This window comes from Labrus mixtus, chromosome 2 (assembly GCF_963584025.1).
Source record: "Labrus mixtus chromosome 2, fLabMix1.1, whole genome shotgun sequence".
In the NCBI taxonomy this organism is placed as follows: Eukaryota; Metazoa; Chordata; class Actinopteri; order Labriformes; family Labridae; genus Labrus; species Labrus mixtus.
This window is the reverse complement of record NC_083613.1, coordinates 14,828,727-14,853,156: the sequence shown is the minus strand read 5'-3', so window position 1 is coordinate 14,853,156 and position 24,430 is coordinate 14,828,727. Positions and strand designations below refer to the sequence as shown.

At 41.5% G+C, this 24,430-nt stretch overlaps 1 protein-coding gene across 1 annotated transcript; it reads right to left on the bottom strand.

The window, feature by feature from the left end:
• Window positions 1-991: 991 nt before the first annotated feature.
• On the bottom strand, window positions 992-24,408 carry si:dkey-28b4.8 (sarcoplasmic/endoplasmic reticulum calcium ATPase 2). Its single transcript, XM_061052929.1, has 24 exons — window positions 24,014-24,408; window positions 22,096-22,215; window positions 21,790-21,807; window positions 18,870-18,952; window positions 18,661-18,765; window positions 18,192-18,330; window positions 14,049-14,215; window positions 11,843-11,998; window positions 11,590-11,731; window positions 10,350-10,516; window positions 9,886-9,974; window positions 9,607-9,709; window positions 9,283-9,414; window positions 8,850-8,975; window positions 8,549-8,770; window positions 8,242-8,353; window positions 6,866-7,101; window positions 6,557-6,777; window positions 6,253-6,455; window positions 6,049-6,134; window positions 5,689-5,822; window positions 5,405-5,522; window positions 5,112-5,246; window positions 992-5,019 (listed from the first exon to the last, which is right to left on the bottom strand). The coding sequence occupies exons 2-24, from the start codon at window positions 22,211-22,213 to the stop codon at window positions 4,834-4,836; spliced, it is 3,198 nt and encodes a 1,065-aa protein (XP_060908912.1). The 5' UTR covers window positions 22,214-22,215; window positions 24,014-24,408; the 3' UTR covers window positions 992-4,833.
• Window positions 24,409-24,430: the final 22 nt, after the last annotated feature.

Below are 24,430 nucleotides of genomic sequence, written 5' to 3'. Positions count from 1 at the left end.
TTAGAATTTTTTTTATCAGAACTTTTGACCCAGGTAATTTAGCTTGAGGTTATTTTTGTTACTTGAATTAACTTTCGGCAACTCAAGTCAGCTGACCTCGTTTGATCCCAACTCTCTGAAGAGACGAGACAATTGACGCTGGAGGAGAAAGAAAGTCCTGTTTCTATTCAGACTCTCATTGGCTAAAGTGGCCTACAACAGCGACTGGAAGATCCTGATTGGTCAAATGAGGCGTCTATCTATACCGCTATTCCCGTTCAGGGTCGCGGCTCACAGCTGTCATTGGGTGAGAGGCGGAGTTACACCCTGGACTGGTCGCCTGTCAATCACAGCTCTGACATATAGAAACAGACAATCAGCCACACTCACATTCACACCTACGGGCAATTTAGAGTCAACAACTAACCTAACGACTATGTCTTTAGACTGTGGGAGGAAGCCGGGGGATGCACGGAGGGAACATGCAAACTCCACACAGAGAGGCTTCTGTCTGACTGGGATTTGAACCAGGAAACTCCTTGAAGAGAGGCAACAACGCTTACCACTACACCACTGTGCAGCCCAGTTAAAAGGATTGAGTTGAGTAGTGATAATTGGTGCAGACTATCAAAAAAAACAATAAGCAGAAACTGCCAGACTGGTGACCTCCACGTTTTGGAATACAATATGAGAAGCCATTTTGCAAATGAAGACCCCGAAAAAAGTGTCTGCTTCAAACCGACACGATAATCTGTTCTACAGGTGACTGAACCCACCTGAGGGACCTTTGGCGTTTTATTTGTAAGTTAAATGTGTGTTTTTGTGAGCGTAAGCGGAGTGACGTAAATCCCATGGCTCTTTCTGCCAACCCCTCTTGCTGCAAACTCTGGTTCCAGACATGTTGGAGCCCGTCTTGGAGATATTTTGGCTTTGTCTTTGTTCAACGGGAAGAGATTGAGGCACGCTGTCCATATGTATATGCGGTCTTTGGAATGAACTAAGCATAAACGTGTGAGGATATAATCACAATTTAATTATTTCAATTACCTGTCATAACACGAGCATTTGTTTCCCCCTCACCGTGGTCATCGTGGAAAATGTGACGAAACAAAAGTTACTAGGAATACATGAATCAACATCGAATAAAAGATACAAAAAAATCCCTTCAATGGCAAACGGATGTCACAATGACATCACCAGAGAAAATGGCAGACAGGCCACTGATAAAAAAAAAAGAACAAAACATCATTTCATCATAACCCTCAGTGTCAGGTTCAGCGCATGAAGAGGGTAAGATTAAGTAATCAGGTTTCTGTTGGTCAAAACAGACTGAAATCCTGCGTCTGAAACTGCAAAAGCAAAGAAAACAAAGAAAGCGACAAAAAGTGTTGCAGAGCAAGAGTGATAAAAATAAAGTACAAATACACCAAAAACCATGAGTCCACACATGTAGCAGTGACATTATTAGATACTGACTCTACCTAAACAACACGCTCTTACCCCTAACCATGAATAGAAATAATAAATCAAAGTGTTTTAATCAGGATAAACTGAATTCCTTCATCCTGGTGTGAAGGCTCAAAGACCCTTTAATTACATATTTTGGGGTTTAAAGGACTAATAATAGGTACAAAAGTTTTACAGTCGCTTCAATATATTGCTTCAGACTGCAGCCTAGAAACAGGCTGTAATGGCGGCAACATGATTTATGCGGGAAATATGCCTGATCGAAAATGCATACCTTTTTGTGGAGGCAGAAGATGATTTTTACGAGACAACACACGGTTAAATCCCGCTCTTAATAGCAAACAAACTCCGATGACAAAAAGAGCGATTTAGCTGATTTGAAAACACAAGTTTCCAGTCAGATGTCTGTTAGTGTTTGACTTAGTGTTAGGGTTCAATTATTAGGCCACTTTGACCTGTAGTAGATAGGACAGCTGAAAGGAGACAGGAAGTGTTGGGAGGAGAGAGTGGGGAAAGACGTGCAGCGGCCGTAGGATTCAAACCAACGGTCGCTGCGACGAGGACCACTGCCTCTGTAGATGGGGCGTGTGACTAAACCGCTGGGCCACACGGCGCCACAACACCCCCCTTATTCTGTGATGCAAAATCGCAGTTTTTATCAACGGAGTGGTGAGTTTGAAGATTGTGTTGCAATGGATGTTTCTGTCGACGAAAGGGTCTAATTCTGCAGGGATTCTGAGACAATCCGATCAAAGCACTTTTAGTTGACGCACTTTGAGCAGCAACGTTTGCCACCAAGGATTATGTCGAGGCCATCACAGCCTGTGTTGCGGCTGCCGGCTAAGGAAATCTACTTACAGAGCTGCGTAAAAGTAAGAAAAGAAAAGACAGAGTGAAGGGTCCTGAACCATAAATCAGTGTGAGGGTCTGAGCAACTGGCCTTCAACGATCTAAATTCTGAGATGTGTGAACTCTACTCTCAACATTTAGATATTTGAAGCAAATTTTTTTTGTGTACATACTTGCATGTACCCGACTGCAGGAAAATAACGCGTTTCTGACTCACACACAGACTTGGGCCGATCGTTTGAAACATGTTAGAAAAGAGTGACGTGCGTTGACATGCATTCTACCAGTCCTTCCACGCAGGTTTGAATGTTTGTTTGCGGACATTACTGTGTTTTTTTTACAGCATGAAGTACGCTGCAGTGATCTTAAGAGGGATTCTACTGTACATCTCATCCATCTCGCTGAGCATGTTATTACTGGTGAATTACATAGTGGACGTAGGGTCGGTTTGTGTGTGTTTTTGTGTGCGTGTTCGACTCTGGACAAACCAACGCTTTCTCTCTTTTCCCGCTGTAATACGCTCACTTTTCAACCAGACAATTAACCCTGAAAAGCCAGTAAGTGGACATACATCCACACATTTTAATTTTACTCCGTTGTCCTGTGATAACAAGTTAATTTCTTTTGTTTCTCAAGATCTCCCTAACAAGTTAAATTCTTGATGTCTTGCACGCACACACACACACACACACACACACACACATACACAACAACTGAAATTCACCCGTTATAACGAGAAAACCAGCGATGTAACCCCAAGATGACGGGATAAATAAGAAGACATCTTGAGAGAATTGACTCTTTATCACGGGATGTAAAATGTACTGATGGAATGATGCATGTCCGCTTGGACCTCTCGTAGAAAAGGTGCAATGTGTAGCTTTTTGTCTTCAGTTTGTTTGTAGTAGAGATCATCTAAAGTCATCAAATATCAAACAGTGGTGTAACTACAGCCTGACCTATAAGGCATGTATACCTGATAACAAAACTAATCGGTGTGAGTGACGGTTTTATTGCTCTAGGGAGATATAATTGGTGCCAAACTGTTTGTAAATGCGTAAATAGATCCATTAAGAACTGTGTAAGTATGAACTAATTAGTGTAAATATCTGCAGATCTGTTTATGCATTCGTTTACAGTTTTGCAAGAATGATGACTCCCTTAAGGACTCGCCTGTGACTCTGTAATGTTTTTAACAATATTTAATACTTTTCAAAACCAGGTGTGTTAAACAATAAAATCTCTGTTGCTTTTACGTTCGATGGTAAAGAAAATGACCAAAGCTTATAAACAAAACAGATCCAGAGTGACATCGAGATAAAGAAGAGGGAGAGAGCGCCGCTCATGACAAAGCAGTGATAATAAGATGTTATTTTCTGGTTGTTTAACAGCAGTTTCACTCTTTAAAAAAATGTATGAACACGTCCACACCTCAGCGAAAAACATGCAGGAAGGTGTCAAATTCAGTTTGGTTAGGACCAATCAGCAATCTCCGCATGACAGACGAGATATACCTCTGGGGAACGGACTTCAAATTCTTTGTAATTCTGGTGTGGCCAGCAGTTAGCTTTAGACGACTTCCAGGTGCTTTGGAATAGCATGTATGATGAAATAACATCACGATGCACACTTATAAAATCAAAAAGTACAAGCTGTATCAAGTCTGTCTTTAAGGTGAAAGAAAACAACTTGTAAAATGTTTGTTAAATGGAGGTATGATGCATTTCAGGTAGTCGGGAAATCTAAACACCGATTGGTTTTTAGTGGCGCGGCATCAAGCAGATGCACAAACACTGACGCCCATGAATGTGCCAAAAAAGAAAATACAGATGGCGAAAAAAACAATGTCAGATAGAGACACCAGCACACACTTCTTCTGGATTATTAAAGATCATTTAGGGGACATCATTTATTTTGAGATATATCTCATTTACAAAATAATTTTGGGTGCGCAGGAGGTCATTTTTTTGTTGCTGCGGTATCGAAACAGGGAGAGATATCGTTAGAGTTTCAGATCAAAGTTTAAAATTCTGGTATCGGGAAAACTATTTTATAGGCCGGTGACCTTTGTGTTCATGCTCGCTATGTCGACTTACTTCTACCCGTGTCAGTGGATTAATTTAGTTTTATGATGCAAAGGTTAGCATGCTGTATTAGCACTGACGCACAGCGTTTCAGGCTGCTGACAAGGATGTTTTTCAGTTGATCAAGCTGACATGTTGGCGCCTTAGAGCCAAAAAAGGCGTGGCCATACAACTCTGCGAGAATTTAATGACAAACCTTCAGTTACACAGAGCACCTTTTTACGGACACAGAGATGTTCCTTCTCGTTGTTTTCTGATTTTCAGTCGGGTAATTTTTTTCACTCTTCACCTCTTACATTCCTGCATGGTAGCAAAGTGTTTATCGCCTTTGCTCGCCTTCTCACCTCGCCTCATTCTTCTTCACAACATCCCACAATCCTCTGCTTTTTGGTCTTCTTCCTCTTTCTTCAATCACTGCCTCTCTCACAGTCCATCGAACCTCTCTGATCTCTCATCACTCCCAGAAGATGTTGGTGATGTCAGAGTCCAGGCTGAAGATCCAGATTATCAGAGGCGCAGAGATCATGACGAACGACCAGGACACGCCCTTCACTGACTGACGCAGCCTCGTCACCACGGCACCTACCAATCCCGTGCTCGCCCCTGTCCTCTGCAGCTCCTCCTCCTCCTCTTCCAGCGACTTTTGGAGAAGAGGACACAAACAAAAGTAAAGGTTAGACACAAACTTTGACACTCTGAAATACACAATCAGTGTCTGGCACAGTTCCTGACCTGGATCTGGCTTCCTGGCTCGATGAAGTTTCGGGCGAGGAACTTAAGCACCTCGTCCATCAGGATGACGGGGATCGACATCTTCAGGACCACCACCCACTGAGGCCACGACAGAGGGCGGATCTGGAATACCACCTGAAACAGAACGGGAGGATTTGAAGCCCAGGTGGAGGCAGGTGCTTTGTTGAATGAAGTATGAAACCATGGTGTCACAGCAGGTCTGTCATTTGGTTTTTGTCACAGTTTTTCAGGTGGATTTTTATTAGGGATTTCTCAGACAAGTGCATGCTCACCGGCAGGGGGTCGACATAAAGAATGAGGAAGTGTAGAGCCATGGACAGGCAGATGGCGCCCACCAGCCAGGGGTTCGACCAGGGAGGCATCTTCAGCAGGGACTGGTTCTCGGAGAGACTGAACGGCACGAGAGAAAAAGATGATTTTTTGTTTTTACCTTTAAGAACTACTCGATCTCCAGCATTCAGAAACCTGCATGTAGCTTCACATTCCGACAATCACAAGCAGGAAAACACTGCAAGAAGTGAAGTTTCCAACGTGGGTGTATTTGATTCATTCTCACCTGTTCAAGGCATTGCACATCTCTATGGTAACCAGGACGGACAGCGCCATGGTCATGGGGTAAGGAGACTCAAAGACTGAACACTGAACACCAGCAAACTCAACATGTCCTTCACTGCACTGCAGATAGTGAGACTGTAGAGGAAGATAAAAACGTGTAAAAAGTCTCGTCCATCATTTGTCCCACAGACGACATCATCAGACGGTCTGAGGGTTAGGACCCTTTTAGTGTCAGATATGTAATCACCTGTTAAAAAGTGGTTTTGGCCTCATTGAACGGACAGAAATTAAGGGTTCCTAGAAATAATCATTTTAAAACTTCCAAACTTTTCCTTATAATTATAATAACTGCTTTGTTTACCAGCTGAAAGAAGGTAAGTTTGGGTCCGTCGTGTGCTGCCATGAACCACCAGGCCGCTGCTCCGACAGTCGCTGCTCCAACATAGCCTGCAGAGAAAGAAGGTCAGAGGTCTTTGTAGACGCTTTGTTTGGTACTAGTCATTTTTGTGTGATCGTAGTAAACTAATAATCATAATCATCATCATCTTCCACTTTCGGTACACACATCCAATAATGAGGTAGCGGAGGAACAACCAGCCGGAGATCAGAGGCTCTTTGGGGGAGCGGGGAGGGCGGGACATGATGTCCAGGTCTGGAGGGTTGAAGCCCAGAGCGGTAGCCGGGAAACCATCGGTGACCAGGTTTACCCAGAGCAGCTGGACCGGGATAAGAGCTTCAGGCATGCCGAGCGCAGCGGTCAGAAAAATACTGAGGAAAGAGGGAGGAAGTGTTTAGGGAGTAAAAGTTATAAAACTATGTTCAAGCGTCTGTCAACTCTCTACATCGTCTCTGCATCCTCTCGTACTAACCAGACGACCTCTCCGATGTTGGAGGAGATCAGGTATCTGATGAACTGCTTCATGTTGTTGTAGATGGCTCTGCCCTCCTCGACAGCGGCCACAATGGTGGAGAAGTTGTCGTCAGCCAGGATCATCTCTGAAGCCGACTTTGCCACGGCCGTGCCGCTGCCCATAGCTATGCCGATCTCGGCCTTCTTCAGCGCCGGCGCGTCGTTCACCCCATCACCCGTCTGAAAGGGAGAGAGAGAATGTTTCAGAGACATTACAGTAGAAGTTGTGCCGTCTCACTGGTTATAAACACGCCTGTGACCCTCTCACCATGGCCGTGATGTCACCCAGGCTCTGCAGGTACTCCACTATGCGACTCTTGTGTGCCGGTTCGACCCGGGCGAAGCACCTGGCCGTCCTGCAGGCCTGACGCTGAATGTGAGGAGGCAGCTCATCAAACTCTCGGCCCGTCAGACCCCCGCTGAACCCTGAGCCGTCCTCCTCCTCCTGCTCTGTGATGATGCCAACCCTGCGACAGATCGACAGGGCGGTGCCTTTGTTGTCACCTGGAGACAAACATTTAAAATCATTAGTTGTTTACAGTAATTACAGTACGGAAGAATTATCATCATCAGTAGGGCGGCTCACTGAACCACAAAATAAAATACTGCAAGACAATGTGATAAAAAAGGTACAATAAAAAAACTGGACGTTCACGTAGATGCTTTTGTTGGTCTGTTTAACAATTCTCACGCGAAAGACTCAAATGATTCTGACAAAATTCAGCTTCTTTTGCAGATTTACCTTCAAAAAGATTAAAAAAAAACTAGAAATTATTTGAGCATAGGTTTGCCTGACATTTTTGCCGATTAAATCAAGAAATGACCCAACATTGGGCGCCTAAAACTTCTATTTTTTTTGTTTCCGTGTCATCAAAAACATGTAACGATGTCCTTCGCTTTTTACCAGCGTCATTGCAAGTTGTAAAATTCTGGAATTGTGACAAGCTTAAAGAAAACAGCTAAGGACCCAGCTCTTTCATGACCACCTACACACTTAATGGTATTCATGATGGCGATAATGATGATAGTTTTGTTTGATAATGACGATATTTAGGATGATTTTCAAGCTGATTAGAACTCTCAAGAACAGCTGTCGATGGTGTGCTCTGCATCTGGTCACTTCCTGTCAGCACCTATGAGTCTAATCAGAATTAAAGCTGTTTGTTTTCACTAACTGACTTCTCTAGATCCTTGCTTGTTTTGTGCTTACTCTCTGATGTTTGCCGCTTTGGATAAAAGAGTCTGCTAAGTGATTTGTAGAAGCCTATTTCTGAAAATATATTTGAACCTTTTTGACATATTTTGGTGTTTAAAGAACTGAGGTGCACAAACTGTTTAGGAAAATCTCCAGTAGATTGGATCAGCTTGGATCCTTCTTCTGATTAAGCCGGCTGATGCATCTCTCTTTTTAAAGCAACCGGACTCAATTGACAAAACCGTAATTTTTCACGAAAAACGTATCATTCTGCTCGATCTATAAGTTTGTTTCAGTTGTTGTGTTTTGTGGAGACAGAAGGAAGTCTTGAAGCCTCGGTTACCAATTCTGATTGTTGTCATGATTCTATTCATTTTAAAATAAACAATAAATGATACCCATTAAGCATGTATATCTACACTTCATTTAGATGTAGATGTGCTGCTCACCTGTGATCATGATGACTCTAATGCCAGCCTGCCGACACATTCGGACCGCAGTGAGGACTTCTTTCCTGGGGGGGTCCAACATGCCCACACAGCCCACAAAGGTCAGATCAGACTGTGAGGGGGGAGGGGAGGATTAGTTTAATGTCTCTACTTCAAGTATAAAAGACAAGAATCACAAACAAATCTAGAGCAATAAAGCAGACAACACAAAGATTCCGGTTCTCATGGGAAAGAAGTAAATATTTTATTTTGATAACAGCTGAAAATATACGGATAAGGTATACGGATAAGAGCTAGAGATCATTACCTCATAGTTACAGAAGCCAGCTGAGTTCTCCAGGTTCAGGCTGTGGATGTCAGGGGGTGCGTCCCTTGTTGCCATGGCGAGGCAGCGCAGTGTGTCTCTTCCTGATCCCCACTCCCGCACATTGGACAGGAGCTGCTCTCGAACCGCCGCGCTCAGAGGCACACGGGATGTGCCGCTGACACGGACGTAGTTGCAGCGCTCCAACACGCTCTCTGGAGCTCCCTGAGGACGGACGGGAGGCGTGGACGTTAGACACCATGAGAAGAAGAAGATGAAGACATTACAGGGGAGCGTCACTCACCTTTATAAACATTTTGGCTCCAGATGCAGAGCGGGTGAGTTTGTTGGAAGAGCAGAAGACAGACATGGACTTCCTGTCTCTGGAGAACTCCAGCGTCAATTCCTTCCTCATCAGCTGCTTTATCACCTGAAATGATAGAAACAAATATCTCTAAGGTCATGGCTTTGGTTGCTGCTGAATCATTAAACCTTAAAATGGAATGTGTCCACAGGGTTCAGCACTTAACAGCACAAAGACTTAATGGTCTCACAGGTAACGAGACAGAAGAGAGAAGATAAAACCTGGAAAAGGTTTCAGCAACTAATGGATGCAGAGGTCAGAGGGAGAGATCAATGAGTCGTTTACAACAGCATGCTTTTTTTTGTTTTTTCAAAGCTACACAATCACTTTCTCCCTCTCTAACATACACCCACACAGACACACACACACTTACAGAGCAGCAGGCTGTAGCTCTCTCAGACGGGCTCAGTCCTCTCAGGTCAGTATCAAACACGTTCATTTTCTCCACCAGACAGCAGAGGGCGGTCTCTGTGGCCTCCCCAACCTTCTCAAATGCTCCCTTTGCCTGGAACACACAAACACACACAAATACATAGAAGGAAAAGGGGTTAATCATAGCGGAGCATCTTCACTGACCGGTGTGTGACTCTATTTCTGGTATTCAGTCTCAGACTCCAGCCGTTAATGTTCCTGATGACCATATAAGGTCATATATGAGGGTCTGATTCGTCCTTGCTGTCGTGTTTGAACATCTTACCTCATTGTAGTCTAGTGATGAGTCATTGCACAGAGCACAGATGGAGGCCATCTCCACCAATCCATCATATTGACTGCACTTCACCAGGGAGCCATCTTTATAACTAAAGAGACAGGAGGGCAGGAGAGGCAGAGAGATGAGGAATAAAGAAGAAGAAAGTGGAGGTAATTCATATACATTTCAACAAAGAAAGAGAAGAGAGGTAAATTGTGTTTATCCAGATATGATCCAAAAAATCAGCAGTTTAGAGGTTAAGTGTTAAAGGTTAGAGACACTCACACTTCCCCTTCAGGGGCGTAAGTAGATCCAGTCACTGAGAACTCGTTCAGTCGGCAGCGCTCTCCTGACACACTGTCTACAACGAACATCTGAACACACACACACACACACACACATGCAAGAGCCTGGTTAGTTAGTTTATGTTAGAAAATCACATTCCAACAGAAAACTCTACTTATTATCCTTCAAATATTTGTACCATAGACTGTGTAAAAAAATGAAAACATGACAGCTCCTCAAAAATGTAGTTACAACATTTAGAGCTCCCCCCACAGGCTGAGTTACGTAATATCAGGTTTGATCATATGCGTATTTGTTAGTGAAATGTGAGTAAACTCATCCTTTGTTAATCTGATGTTAGCACGCTGTGAGTCGTTACTTTATTAACTACTTTAGCTGCCATTTATTAACAACATTTCTTTATAATCCCTTATATTTCTTTCTCTGATTTTACAACGTCTTACCCTGTAGACGGACATCTGGTTGGTGGTCAGAGTTCCCGTCTTGTCCGAGCAGATCACTGAGGTGCAGCCCAGCGTCTCCACTGACGGCAGGCTGCGGACGATGGCATTCTTCCTTGCCATCCTCCTCGTGCCCAGAGCCAGACAGGTCGTTATGACAGCAGGGAGACCTGTGAGAAAAGAAAACAGGCAGGGAAGACGATGGTGATGAGAGGATGTTTAAAAGTAAATATTCAGAGAAGCATAATTGTTTTTTTCTGTCAGTTATTGAGCTTCTTCTGTTGGTTCATATGTGTCTTTCTAAACATTTTATCTAAGCTATTAAAGCTATGTCTACTTCCATGCTACTCTGAAGTGACTGTCAGTACTGTTTGTCTACATATTGTAAATGAGGATTTAAGAAGAACCCCAAAGTGTATGTATGCATTCTATTATTTGTGTTTGTAGTATGCCTCACTTATTTTTGTATCGAAAAAGGTTATCATGATGACACTAAAGCCATAAATACTTTTACACACAGAGGGTCTGATAAACTGAGGATGGATTGCGCATCATTTGCAATCCCGCTATCTGCTCCGTCTTTGGAACTGATTCACAAAGCAAAAAGCACTCATGATGTTCAGAAGCACCGTTAGGGGAACATTCACCCTTTGCATGTGTTTTGTGAAATCGACGATGTCTCTTTGACTCATTTGCTCAAGTTTAGCGGATGCAGAAGCAGAGCAAACCTGAACGGGGCCCTGAATCTGGAGCAAAGATTCCTGTTTTCACAATACTTATATTATAAGATAAAGTCATATATCCATAGGTGGATGTTTAGAAAAGGGACGTTGTTTGTCATGTCTTTAAAAAAAACCAAAAAAAACAACAAAGCTTCATGGTAAGTAATCTCCAGTTAATGAGGTTTGTTGTTAATACATCATTTAATTTGGCAATTTCAATTTACTCCATTTCTGGAGCTGTTTTCATAGACAGCTCCGGCCGTAAACGGAGAAAGATCACTCCCTCTGTTGCAACAGCTAGGTAAATAAACATATTATTATAATGTGGATTTTTTTATGTGCATCATGTCTTTCGACAGTTTTTTTGGGGAAAAAACACATCAGGTAATTGTATCTCACAGATGCAGCTGAGATGAAAGCCTTCTCAGATCTGAAACATACCGCTTTGTGTATTTGTTGTACTTACTAAATAAAACTCACAGATAATGAAGTGTTTGAATCAGATAAATAAGAAGTTTGACCTTCAGGTATTGCAGCTACAGCGAGGGCGACAGCGATCTTGAAGTAGTAAACAGCTCCTCTCAGCCAGCTGCCTCCGTGCACCGGGTCATTAAAGTGTCCCACGTTGATCGCCCAAACGGCCACACAGATCACACTGATCACCTGCAGGTCACGACACAACAAATATTAGCATGCTAACAACGTAAATCAATCAGGTAGATTTCAAGATTTAGTACAGAGTATTATAGAGTAGTACACCACTCAGGTTTTTACCTTCGACAGCTGTTCTCCAAACTGGTCCAGTTTCTGCTGCAGCGGGGTTCTTTCAGGGTCAGTGGAGGCCATCTCATCCCGGATTTTCCCGATCTCTGTCTGCACCCCTGTTGCCACGACAACGCCGATGGCTCGCCCCGCTGCAATGTTGGTCCCCTGAACAAAAGTCACGGCAGACACTTTACTGTCACGGTCATGTATTCGCTTTTAGCACAGTTTTAAACATCACAGATGTCAACTTTGGGAGCTGCTGGTGTAATAAAAAATAAATATAATAACTGACTTTGGATGACTTCCTGATTTTGTATGCTCTCACACTCATCAGTCAAAATAAAAAATCTAAGACATATATGAGTATTCATAAGGGCTTTAGTCAAGTTAAGAGTTAACACGATTAAAGTCTGGAATAATGCTTTTTTTTTTTTAATCGCATTAATCGCATGCTATTTTGTCACTTTAAGTGCACCGTAGGTAATCCACACAAAATGTCCCTGTATTCAGTGAGGGAAAAGAACAACACCACTGCGCCTTCAAATATCTAATTCCACTCTAACAAACTCGCAGGCTGCTGAACTGACAAATCAAATGTTATAACCACCTCGTGACATCAAACATTTAACTTTTTTCTGTCCTCTTTACCTGTTTTCATTGACTTTTCCATCCATAACGAGTTGTTTTTTCCATGGTTAAGTTAATGCTGTGACCTTCAATTTCAAAATAAAAGCAGCTTTGTGTCCAAACAGGAAAAAAATCATCAAAATAAAAGCACGACACTTGTTTTGAAATAGTGGAATTTCAAACATGCGATTAATCACGATTAAAAAATGTAATTGTTTCACAGCCGTGGTAGTTCATTGTGGGCGTCGACTCAACATATGTCCAGTAGTTTTTTTTGATAAACTGCATCCTGCAGGTGTACAGTCGGTCTAAGTGATGCTGCTGAATAAAACATCAATGTTTGTACTTTGACCACTGGCTGACTCAGCTGCCTTTGAGGTCTGACAGAGATGAGTCAACAAACACCTCGACCAGGACATCAAACAGTGGATATTTTCATCCTCATTTATGTCTTGCATGTACATAATATAATCTCACACATAATCCTTGTCCTTTTTAGCATCCTTTACCATGTTTCAATGTTACATTTTGATTTTTTAACATATTATCCATAAGGATTGTACAGCAGATGAGGGAATTATGTTTTTTTTAACCTTTTAGGACATAAAATAATTCTTAATAAAGAAATGCAGCGATCATAATGGAAAGGTTTAAGTAATATAAATCGCAGCTCTCTAATTAATTTCAGTGGGTTCAAAGTACAGTTCAGTATTTACATTTTGTGTTGTTGGAGATAAATGCAAATTGCTGTGCAGAATTCTGTCCATTTAAATATAGCATTAAAACACAACAAAACCCACAAACACTACTGTTATTTCATTATCATGCAATTAATTAAATGTCATAACAGTCCGCTCAGTTCTCTGTGTCGCACCCGACGTGCAACTTGTTCTCGACAATCACGGTTTAATTCAGATCAGTACACAATGAGCAGCACGCTTCAAGGCATGCGAAGAGGAAGTAATCACAACAAGCAGCAGCACAATCTTCTGTCATCATGAAATAAACAAGCTCAGTGTTTTATTTTGTTCACACCTAGAAAAAAAAATCACCAAACTGAGTAATACCCACCAAAAGCAGGCGGCAAACAGCCCTCAGAAACTGAAGAATACAACAGAGCCCGACTGATAAACGGCTGATATGCACACAGATACAGAGGAAAAAAACGGCTGTTGTATGATTTAAGTTCTCTGGCAGAGAAACATCTTTAGGAATCACAAATTGTCTCCCTCAGAATGACACTGTACCTGCGCAGTGAGGTGGGGGTGTTTGAGGAATATTTCGAGACACTTTCTCTAAATAAAGCGGTTTGATCCGCTTCATCTCTTTACATTTCTCTTTCCCTGTTTATACTGTTTAGACAGAAGCTGGTTCATCGAGCAGCATGTTTTATAACGACTTCCAACTAACCCCCCTCATGTTTTCAAATTTTCCATTCTGTATTCGTTTCTGATTACAGACTATCATTGTGAATGGTGATCCTATGAAGATAAAAAAAAAGGAAAAAATATCCTCTGCAAATTTTGCAATCCCCTGGCTAATCAGGAAAAGGTTTCAGACCGTGATCTTATTGTTTGCCATGACTCACAGAGAAGAGCATGTTCTTCTTGTCCTGGTTGACAGCTCGGGGATCGGGTACAGGATCTGTGTGTTTGAGCACCGATACAGACTCCCCCGTCAGAATGGACTGGTCCACCCTCAGGGTGGTGGAGCGGATGGACGTCAGCCTGATGTCTGCAGGGACCTTATCACCCACTGAGTGAAGACCAAAAAAGAAGCTCAATTTAGTCACAAAGTGTTTCTGTATCTGCTGTCAGGAGACATCATGCACCACCTTTAGACTCATAATATCAAAGTTTCCATTTGAAAGTGTTGGTTAACTTGGTGAATTTGCAAAATATTAAGGACTGGGCAAGAGGTGAAAATCGGACAAAATATGAACATCAGCAACAGGACATTGTACCCCCGTCATGTTTTTACTTTGACTCTTGCTGTGCAGTCTCTCAGTGTGTCTGTCACACTGCAGTGAGGCTGCTTTATTTAAGCACAAAGCGTCTCCACTGCATGCTTGTTTGGACATAGCTGAAATAACACTGCGGCATCTTTGTTTAGCCGTTCCTGGCAGACATCTTAATGTAGCTGCCTGCTGCTCCATCTCTGTCCTCCACTTTGGCTGTTATTGTTATGGAAACGCAGTGAGATGCACACAAAGATGCCTCGTGCAAAAATATTAGAATCTCAAAAGGTTACATAAAGAGCTTATATGCTTTTGCATCTGTATCCACTTCTCTTGTTTTTTTTTTGTTGTTGTGAGGAAGTGAAGATTTATAGCGACTGATTTACTCACAATAAGACAAATCATACAGGAAAAGGAAAGTGAACCCAGCCTGCCGTTTTTTTTTTTTTTTGGCAACATCTGCCGGCAGTTATTCCGGTTTAACTGCGTCTTATTGGTCCGCTTGCTTTTAAAACAGTGAACAGCTGAATGATTCACGTGAGAAGTGTTTTGCTTCTGAGCATTAACGTTGAGCTCAGTCGTATCCACAGATAAAATTAGTGCAGCTGGGTTGTAAAAGCGCTGTCAGATATGGCAACACACACACAAGAACACACACAAGAACACACACAAGAACACACACAAGAACACACACAAGAACACACACAAGCTTGACCCAGTAAGAGAACTGTTGAATCCCCCAGATAGACGCTGCTATTTCAGGCTGCTCAGAGAGAGGAAACAGGGTAAGGAGCGTGTGTGTGTGTGTGTGTGTGTGTGTGTGTGTGTGTGTGTGCATGTGTTTCATTGTGTGTGATCCGGTGCCCTTCTGTCTAAAGTATTCGACTTTCAGAGCATGGGAACTCAGCGACACTGATCACAGTTAGAACAACAGGATCGGAGCTGGAGGCCTTTTTAGTAACTCACTGATATCTCTCTCTCTCTCTCTCTCTCTCTCTCTCTCTCTCTCTGGGCAAACTTAATGGCGTTACAAGCTGTTCATCTTTTAGCTGAAACAACCAGTTTCTCTTTTTTTATCTAGTAACTGTATTACGCTAGCAAGATGTGAGAAAAACATGTGATGTGCGATAACTCTAGTGGTGTTTCGGATCAATCGGTGCTGTTACTCTCTACAATAAAGAACAGCTGCTATAGTGAATCCAGAGACAGACGTGGTCGTTTTACATTATCAACGTGTAACCTGTATCGTATTGTATACGTTGTGAAATACTCTCATGCCTAAATCGGGAAACTGTTATCAGAAGCTCAAGATTTTAGATGGGAAGAGGTTTAGTCTTCTTCTTTTAGTACGGTGCACTTAAAGAAGCTTGGTGTCGACTATTTTCACTTCCTGTCCCGGATCAAAAGAAATGGCCGCAAACAAGGCGCCAAGTGTCAATGACACTGATGCAGCCGTCAGTTGTAGTCACGTCAGATTGATTTAAATCCCAAACCTTCCTCGAAGGGCTTCATGCTGTCACTAACAATAGACTGAGCGGTGTCCTGAATAATCTCCTGTTCAGTGTTCCCAGTGCAGACAGGAACAGAAAAAAACACTTGAGGTTAATAATACAAATCTAAACTAATGACGTAGACGGGAACTCAAGACGATAAAAAAATAATTAATTGGATACCTTCTTCAAGACGGGTTCCAAAGAAAATACTGGAACACACGGATCACTGAAGGGAAACTGAATAAAGGACTAACGTGTCGACGTACTGCGTCTTCCTCAGAGTCAAAAGACTAAACTAATGATTAATTTTTATTTAAACATTTATGTGTATCATTAGAAACCTGGTAGTATTTTTGAATGGTCGTGCATCCCTCCCTCATTTTACCCTGAGATGGGAAATCTTTGTATTTTTAAGTCTGAAAAGGAGCTTCCAGTGACGCAAAATGATGAGTTTTGCGTCACTGGAAGCTGTTGCGGTTAGCGGGGTGTGTTCTGGCTGCTGCGGCCGCTGCCCGCCGGGGCCACTGCCTGCTGGTGCCGCCCGCTGCCCGCCAGGGCTGCTGCTGGGACACAAGACCGGCCTGTCGGCAGCAACCGTCTCGCCGCTATATTGCTGGCCACCGCGGGCCGCTGCCAGCTCAGCAGCCGAGACATTAGCCGGGCCGGCTCGAACTGGGGCGGACTGGTAGTGTCGGTGCTCTCACTGTTTGCCTATGGACACAGACATAGAGTCTGTTTTCTGCCAGGAATTTCCAAGATACTAATTCCTTCTGGAAGAAATCTCTGAATCAGTTGAGGAAACGGCCTCATGTGTTGAAGTAAATATGTCTGTAAATGTTTTTATTACTATATTTCTACTGCTATATTGTATATTTTGGAGAAACTGTAACAATCGAATTTCCCTCTGGGATTAATAAATTCTGATTCGGACCTTAGTGGGAGTAGCCTGCGGTGCTGTGCATTCTGGGATTTGGTGTCTTTCATCGACATGAGCCAAAAATACGCTTTCTGCCTTTTCTGGGCCAAGAAGACACCAACTTCAAAATTTGTCAATACAGATTCATGTTTCAACGGGTGAAGTATCCCTTTAAGTATCAATGGAATAAAGCAGAGGGCTAATACATCTGAGCAGCCTCACATCCTTTAGTTCTCTCTCTGACTCCCCCACATTTATAAACACGTGTAAACAGTTTATGAAAAGCTGAGCGCTGAGCAAAGAAAGAATGTTAACCTCTCATGTAAACCAGTGCGTCCTTACTTTATGTTCTCATGTCATGAACAGATGAGTTGCTCTTTAAATCCTCCTGAAAACACCCTGAACATTTTCTTTTCAACACAACATTCGAACTGGGCCCCTGCACCTGGGCTGAGCTCCCAGAAGTGCACACTCACCACAGGACGTAGTGTGTACATTTACTGCTTGTACCTACACTGCAAGCTACAGCACTCTAGCACAAGCTAACATCCAATGTTAGCTAACCTGCCTGTCCAACAGGAAACAGACCTACTCCGCGTGTATGGGTAAAAGCCAACACAAGGTTCCCCCATTGTTCTAGAATGAGCTTTAGCCGCTTGGCATTTCACCTCACCATAATTATATTTTCTCTCCTCTTCCCCTACATCAACGTGCGTCATATTTGCCTGTTTCAATCTAATTGAATTGTATCCGCTCCTAAACTCATCTGCACACTTCCAAATGTCTCCACTTCTCCTTCCCTTCACACATGCTGCGTGTGTAGCTCAGTTGTCTCCGGGTTGCTCTCTACTCTTACACTCACAGGTGTAAATGTTCTGCACAGTATCAGTGTAGCTAACACTGGTCCGCCACATCAAGCTATCTAGTACTTCTATTGTTATTTTATGAGCCATTTTTTTCTCTGCACTTAACCCTCAGACACTTTAAATGTTATATTTCACTGATTGCTGATGCTCTGCTTGGTTCTGTAATTTCTAAGCAAACACTTGAACTTTAATAAATTGATAAAGTGAGATCTTATCTTATCTTTACTTCTCTACCTACTCTGTGACACAGGACGAGTATGGTCAAGTAACAAAAGGATGCTGACGACTTTTCTGTGGAGTCCAAACTGGAGTAGCAGAGAGAACTCCCATGATTCCCTGCTAGCCTCGAGCTCATCTTTTGTTATTGTAGAATTGATTGAGAGCCCCCTGGTGTACATATTGTATCTTTAAAACAGCTATAAAATCAGAAAAATATCAACCGATTCTTAAACTCCATGTTTGATGACTATGATTGTAGAATAGCTATTTATTTACATACCAGCGACTTCCACAATGTCTCCAGGGACTATGTCTCGGGCTCGGACTCTCTGGACGCTCTTCTTGTCTTGTCGGTAAACCTTTCCCATCTCAGGCTCGTACTCCTTCAGTGCCTCGATGGCGTTCTCTGCATTACGCTCCTGAAGGACACGGGAACACATTTCCTTTTATTGTTGATGGAAACATTTTGCAAGCATGGTTGCCCTTGTGCAAAGAAAATCACAGCATGAAAGGTCAGGCAGGAGGGAACCGGTATAATAAAACATGAAGTCCTGCTAAGGTAGGTCAAAATGAGGAGGAAACAGTAAGGTTCATGAATCCATCTTATTCCTGAAGGTAGAGGACGACCACACTGCTGCGACCTCACTGAGATGATTATTGCAGCAGCGGATTACATTAAAAATATTAAAGATGCATACGTTTAAAAATCCCCCGCAAAAATAGCTTTAATCCACACACACAGGGTTTACCTGCCATACTCCAACGATAGCATTGGCGATGAGGATGAGGAGGATGACGAAGGGTTCAACAAAGGCTGTGATCGTCCCCTCTCCTTCTTCGAACCATGCCAGGGTCTAGGAGACGGAAGACAAGAGAAGATACAGTGTCAGTAAATGCACACTTGTATAGGTGAGTGTGTTTTCTCGATGTTGTGCACCAAGTTGTGTGCCTTTCTTACAAAGGAGATGCACGCAGCGAGCAGCAAGATGCGGACTAGCAGATCCTCAAACTGTTCCAAGACCAGCTCCCAGAGTGATTTTCCTGCACCATGCAGAAGGACACAGCAGAAGGAAGAAACAAATAAACAGTCAGTCTGAGTCTCGGAAAAATATGAAAAAAGAACCTCAGAGCAGCCACATGGAGAGAAAGAATTATATTAAGGTTGATTTTACTGCAGCATGCATTTAAATTGTGTGTGCAGAGATTAAGTAAAATCTTTTATCCTGGAAGCATAGAGTGCTAATGCCTCAAATACTATTTTGTTAAGATGATTATTTATTATTATTATTTAGGCAAGGCAACATTTCTTTTAATGGATGTCATCTGGAAAGAGAGAGCGCGGTATGCAAACACTTTTTATTAATGTACACGACGATAATTTGTAATTTGTAGCTCATGCCCAAAGCAGAAATGTTGAGGATTTATTCTAGTCAGTATAAAAAAATCAATGTTACAGAAAATCACTGATTAATAACAATGAAATGTTTGGCAATATTCAGAACCTGTGCAATGGTAGGCTTACCTGTTTAACATTACAAAAACACTCTAAATCCCTCATCTGTAAATACTGCCTTAATGTGTGCATGTGGAAATTTTGTATGTGCGGACAAGCGTATGCATTTAATTTAATTTATACTAAATTTTTTATTTTTCCCTCGTCTGCTGCAAACTACATTTAATCTTATCTTATCTTAAAAGTAAAAAGACACAGAAAGCTGAACTATGTTTTTCACCTTACTGAGATGAATCAACAAATGAAATAGAAGAGGTTGGCACCTACCGAAAGGCCACACAAAATATCTGTGAATGAAGGCAAACTATGAGACCCAGCAGATCATAGCGTCTCAAAATTCCAATACTGTGACACCTTTTGCAATATCATGTGTTTTGAAACGACACAATATGATTTCTTTCAAAAAAAGAAATTAAAAAAAACAGATCTTCAGTCATATTTTTAACCCAAATGTGGGGAGAGACAAAGAGAGAGCACTGTCTTTATAGTTTAACTAAACATTGCTAATGTATTTTTACAATGTGACAGTGTGCAGAGTGTGTGTACAGTTTTTGTTCATTAAAATCAAGAAATTACCCAGTGTTGGATGCATAGGCCTGAAGGTATCAATATTATTTGAGTTTTACTCCCGTTACTGTATACAGAACATTTAACAAACTGGTATCATGACGGTAGCAGCTAGACCCATACGTTAAATGTGCCCCCAGATGTATTCCCTGTTTGGTTTTGTATCCCTGAATGCTAACAGAAGAAATTCAAACAGTGTAAAATCAAAGAATCATACCTGTGATGTTTGGTTTCATAGTAAAAAAAAAGAAAGAAAAGAAAGCTGGCATGATTACAGGTCCTTCTGTAAAGCAGGATCTCTGTATAAAAAGTGGATATAGTGACTTGTAATTCATTACACAGATGATGATGATATGGCCTTTTTGGAAAGCTGCGTTTAAGAATACAATTTGAAACCTTGTGACAGTTTAATTAAAAGAGGGGGGAAAGAGGGCTCTGAAGAGCTCCCTGGCTGCTCCCAGCAGCAGGTTCAGCACCTTGGAGAGCGCTGAGGTGCTCAGAGCTGATGTCGCATAAAGGTGTTTAACAAAGCATCTGTGGGGAGGGTGAAACTTAGGTGGTTTAGTTGGATGATTTACTTATACTTACTAACTTATAAATTATATCATATTATTCAAAAAAAATAATTAACATATGTAGGGTTTAGATAATCATGGATTATGATCGTCACCTTTAATGGTATGTTTGGTTTTTATCCTTTTATTAAGATTGATCTCTTAGTGCTGGCTCGTACCTGGTTATGTTTTATGTGTTTATTATGCATGAGCTGCTACAAACTAATTGCTGCATGTGTGTAAGCAGAGGCGTGTCCAGATGGCTGGTCAGGGATGGCATGAGCCCCCTTGAAATCTCATTGGCCACACCAACTGCTACCCTAAAATCCCACACTGTGTTTGGCTAGAATCCATCCGTGACCTTTGTTCAAATGCAGACACACAGCATTACCACGAGTGCAGCCGCCACTGCAGCCCACCTGACGATATTGAAAATGTAGCCCCATTCATTGTGTATTGCAAGCTGTGCTGGGAAACATAGCGAAGCAGACCAGGCTGGCTGTGCGACATCATTACATCTTTTCTACCTCATGAGGTCATAATGGAGCATTTAAAGCTTGTGGCGTGCTCTCTTGATCGAAAGACTCTTATATTAAAGTTAAAGATTGACCAGCGGAGTCTGACAACGCGACTTGCAGGCTGTTGGTACTGTACTGAGCGAAAATAAATGGTACTAAAAGAGCTACACAGCTGCACAGAAACTGCACATTGTGGACTTTGCACACAATAGAAATCATCAAGCAGAAAGACAGTTTCAGAGACCTCCAAAAACAGACTGCTTCTTAAATACCGGTGCGATTTTATAATCTTGATTCCATGGTACTTTAACCTAAAGAAATGAATGGCACATCATCAAATTTTGTAAGCACTCCTGCAACATCCTGGACAGTTTGCAGAAGTTTTCATGCAATGTTTTAGATACTTTAAACTTTGACTTTGGACACACTCCTGAAATAATTAAGTTAAGAAGTTCTTACACAAATGTCACCCCAGTCAAAAAAGTAAAAAAGTATTTTCTATTAGGGTTGTTTGGAGTGATGCAGTTATTAAGGCTATGCCTTGAGACCTGTGGGGACAAATTGTATCTTGTACCTTTAACAGTTTGAGCAGCTAGTTCAGTAAACGTTAGCCTTTATATTTTCTTCTCTCTGTGACCACTTTGAGGTTCTCTAGGTAATGAGGATGGAAGGAGGAAGAAGAAGAGAAAGATAAAAATGGGAATTAAAACAAGAAACATAACTTACCCTCTTCAGCTGGCAGTTCTGTGAGCAAAGAAGAGAAAGAAAAGGAAAGAAAAAATTAGCCTATACCGAGAGTCAGTCGATATGCCATTATCGGTGGATATTATCGACTGGCCAATAAATCGGTCGGGCTCTAATATTTTTCCTCTCCTGAAGAATCTTAAATGCTTATCGTTTGCTGTACATTTTCTTCAATGCCAAGCACATAACATGCCTTTAACCTAATATTATATATGTCATGACTTTGTTCTTTATTTTATAACAATGTTTATCCCACTTAATCAAAACAAAATGTAGTTTCACTTGTACCGTTGGGTCCCCATCTCTCCCTGTTCTTCTTCAGCTGCTCACAGCTCAGACCTGTAGACTCATTCACGCTGAAGAAGCCCAAAACCTCCTCCACCGTCTTAGTATGAGCATTATCCATCACTATGAAGGGAGGAGAGAAGACAGAGCAACATCAACACCAGCAATAAATCAACATGGGAAACAAAAACCATCAAATCCAAATCATACAACCACCTTATTTTTAAGTACAACAAAATTATTGGAGTGTTTAGGCGTTATTACGGCACTTGGATGAGGTTAAAACTATTTCCAACTTGTGGTCTTATATCCTACTAAAAGCTCCAGAGAGGAACTTTAGCGATCTGGGTCTGGCGCCCCCTGTGGCAAAGGCAGTACATTTCCAGTACAAGTGGTCTCATCTCTTTTCTGCATACTTTAACAGGCAAACATATCACTAATTGTGATTATTTGCAGTGGAAATGTAAAAAAAAAAAGAAAAAAAAAGGCTGTTTCTTCAGCGTGTTGTTAATAGCCTTTTCTGACAGCTAGCTCGCAGAAACAGACAATAAAAACAACTACCGGTACATAAAAACAGACAGTCTTAATGCTGACGTCTGGTTTACTGAGGCATCAGTAATCATTTCAGTCTTTTTCCTGAACAGTTATAAATAAATATACTATCAGGAGCTTTAATATATCAGATGGGTTGAAAGCAGCATCTTATTAACCTGAAATTCAATACTAAAGGAACATTTTTATTCATTTACTGCACTTAAAAGATGCCTTCCTCCTTGTTTGTGTTTCTTGGCACCTGCAGAAAATGACATGCTGTTACAGCATTATTCGGCTGGGGGATCAAATGAAGTCTATTATAGCTAAGCAACCACACATACTGACACCCACTGAGACATATAGGCCCAAGAGACATGAACGAGTCTCCATAGGGTGTGAGCTGACAAAACATTGCATAATTTTTATCTATTTTGTTTATCTATTTTGAATGCTGTTCTTCTCTGAAGAGCTACTTGGCTTATGATTTGCTCATGTTAAACGTAGCTGTATCAAAACATATGAACATTTAAAGTTATCTAGCTTATTGAGAAATAAAGATACATATTGAAGCAATAGTTTTAGTCATTCAACAAACACAAGGGGATAGCTGTAAGCTCAGAGCTCATATAATGAGCCCAGAGAGCATTGCTTTGTCTGATTTTACCATTGATTACATAATTAGAAACAAGTCCCCTGGTATGATCCATGATCTCTAATACACCTTTGTCTCAGTATGTCATTAGAAAAGTAGTAACACTATATTTCGTATAGTAATAATATTATTAATAGTAACGTTATGATACTTTCCACATATTTTTTTGAAGTACTTCATGGTAAATATCTATACCTAATTCATAAAATAAACTCTACAAGATTAATATAATTATTAAAGCCCCTAAGGTTTTTTTTTTTTTTTTTTTTTTTTAAAGTAGGCCTGTGTGATAAAATAATAAACTCTTCAGGACGCCCCAAAAAGACTGATAAGGAATGCTGCAGCTGCTAGTAAAGACAATTTATCTTCTTAAAGAGAAGCATTTAGAATATAATAATATATAATAATATACCTAAATATCACACTTGATGCGCTACGGAACATATATAATGACGATTCTTCTTCGGGTCATTTCCCCCCCAAGCGTGAATACATGTAGCGTAATATTAGCCTCGCATTAAACCCTGTTATATGGATGACATGTTGTCAAACGTGTTCCTCCCGGGTGATCATGGATACAGCAGTTTGATGTAGCTGCTTAATGTAAACTATAACGTCAAACAGCAGGTGATAAATCATGAAAGCTAGCAGGGAGCTAGCAGGGAGCTACATGGATGTGTACGTAGGCTACGGGTTATTCTGACGTTAATCCTCGGAGATGAACAGGTTGCTTACCGGAGAGGTTGCTATGCCCGTGTGACGTCTGTCCACTATCCCTACAGTTTTATAAGAGGATATATCACAGCACCATGCGTTAAGAAATTATTTATCCGCAGCGACAGTAAGAAAAAAAATCAAATAAGAGGTTGAAAATAGTTTTTTTTTTCTATCTTAGTTGTCCAGTGAAGCAGCTCATGAGAGGAAAAAGCATCAGGACGATATTTCCATTGAGGCAGTGGCTGATTCCCCGCGTCGTAAAAATGTTCTCCGGTGTGAAAAATAAGGCTTATATATAAGGCAAATGTTTCACTAAATTTCCTCCAAGGCTAATTCATCGAGACAGTAAACTATATTCATTCCGTAACGGAGAGTCTATGTGTCAGTAATATTCTGCCTACAGGCTTCAGCATCCAAAAATCCATCAAGTCAGAC

What these genes read in the sequence shown, in the direction of transcription:
- si:dkey-28b4.8 (XM_061052929.1), bottom strand. Translation starts at nt 22,213, where the DNA reads ATGGATAATGCTCATACTAAGACGGTGGAGGAGGTTTTGGGCTTCTTC. An exon ending in CCGCTACCTCATTATTGGAT is followed by an intron (nt 6,135 to 6,252) that starts GTGTGTACCGAA and finishes CTTTCTCTGCAG; the next exon opens with GCTATGTTGGAGCAGCGACT. An exon ending in AACTTACCTTCTTTCAGCTG is followed by an intron (nt 5,823 to 6,048) that starts GTAAACAAAGCA and finishes CTTCCTCTACAG; the next exon opens with TCTCACTATCTGCAGTGCAG.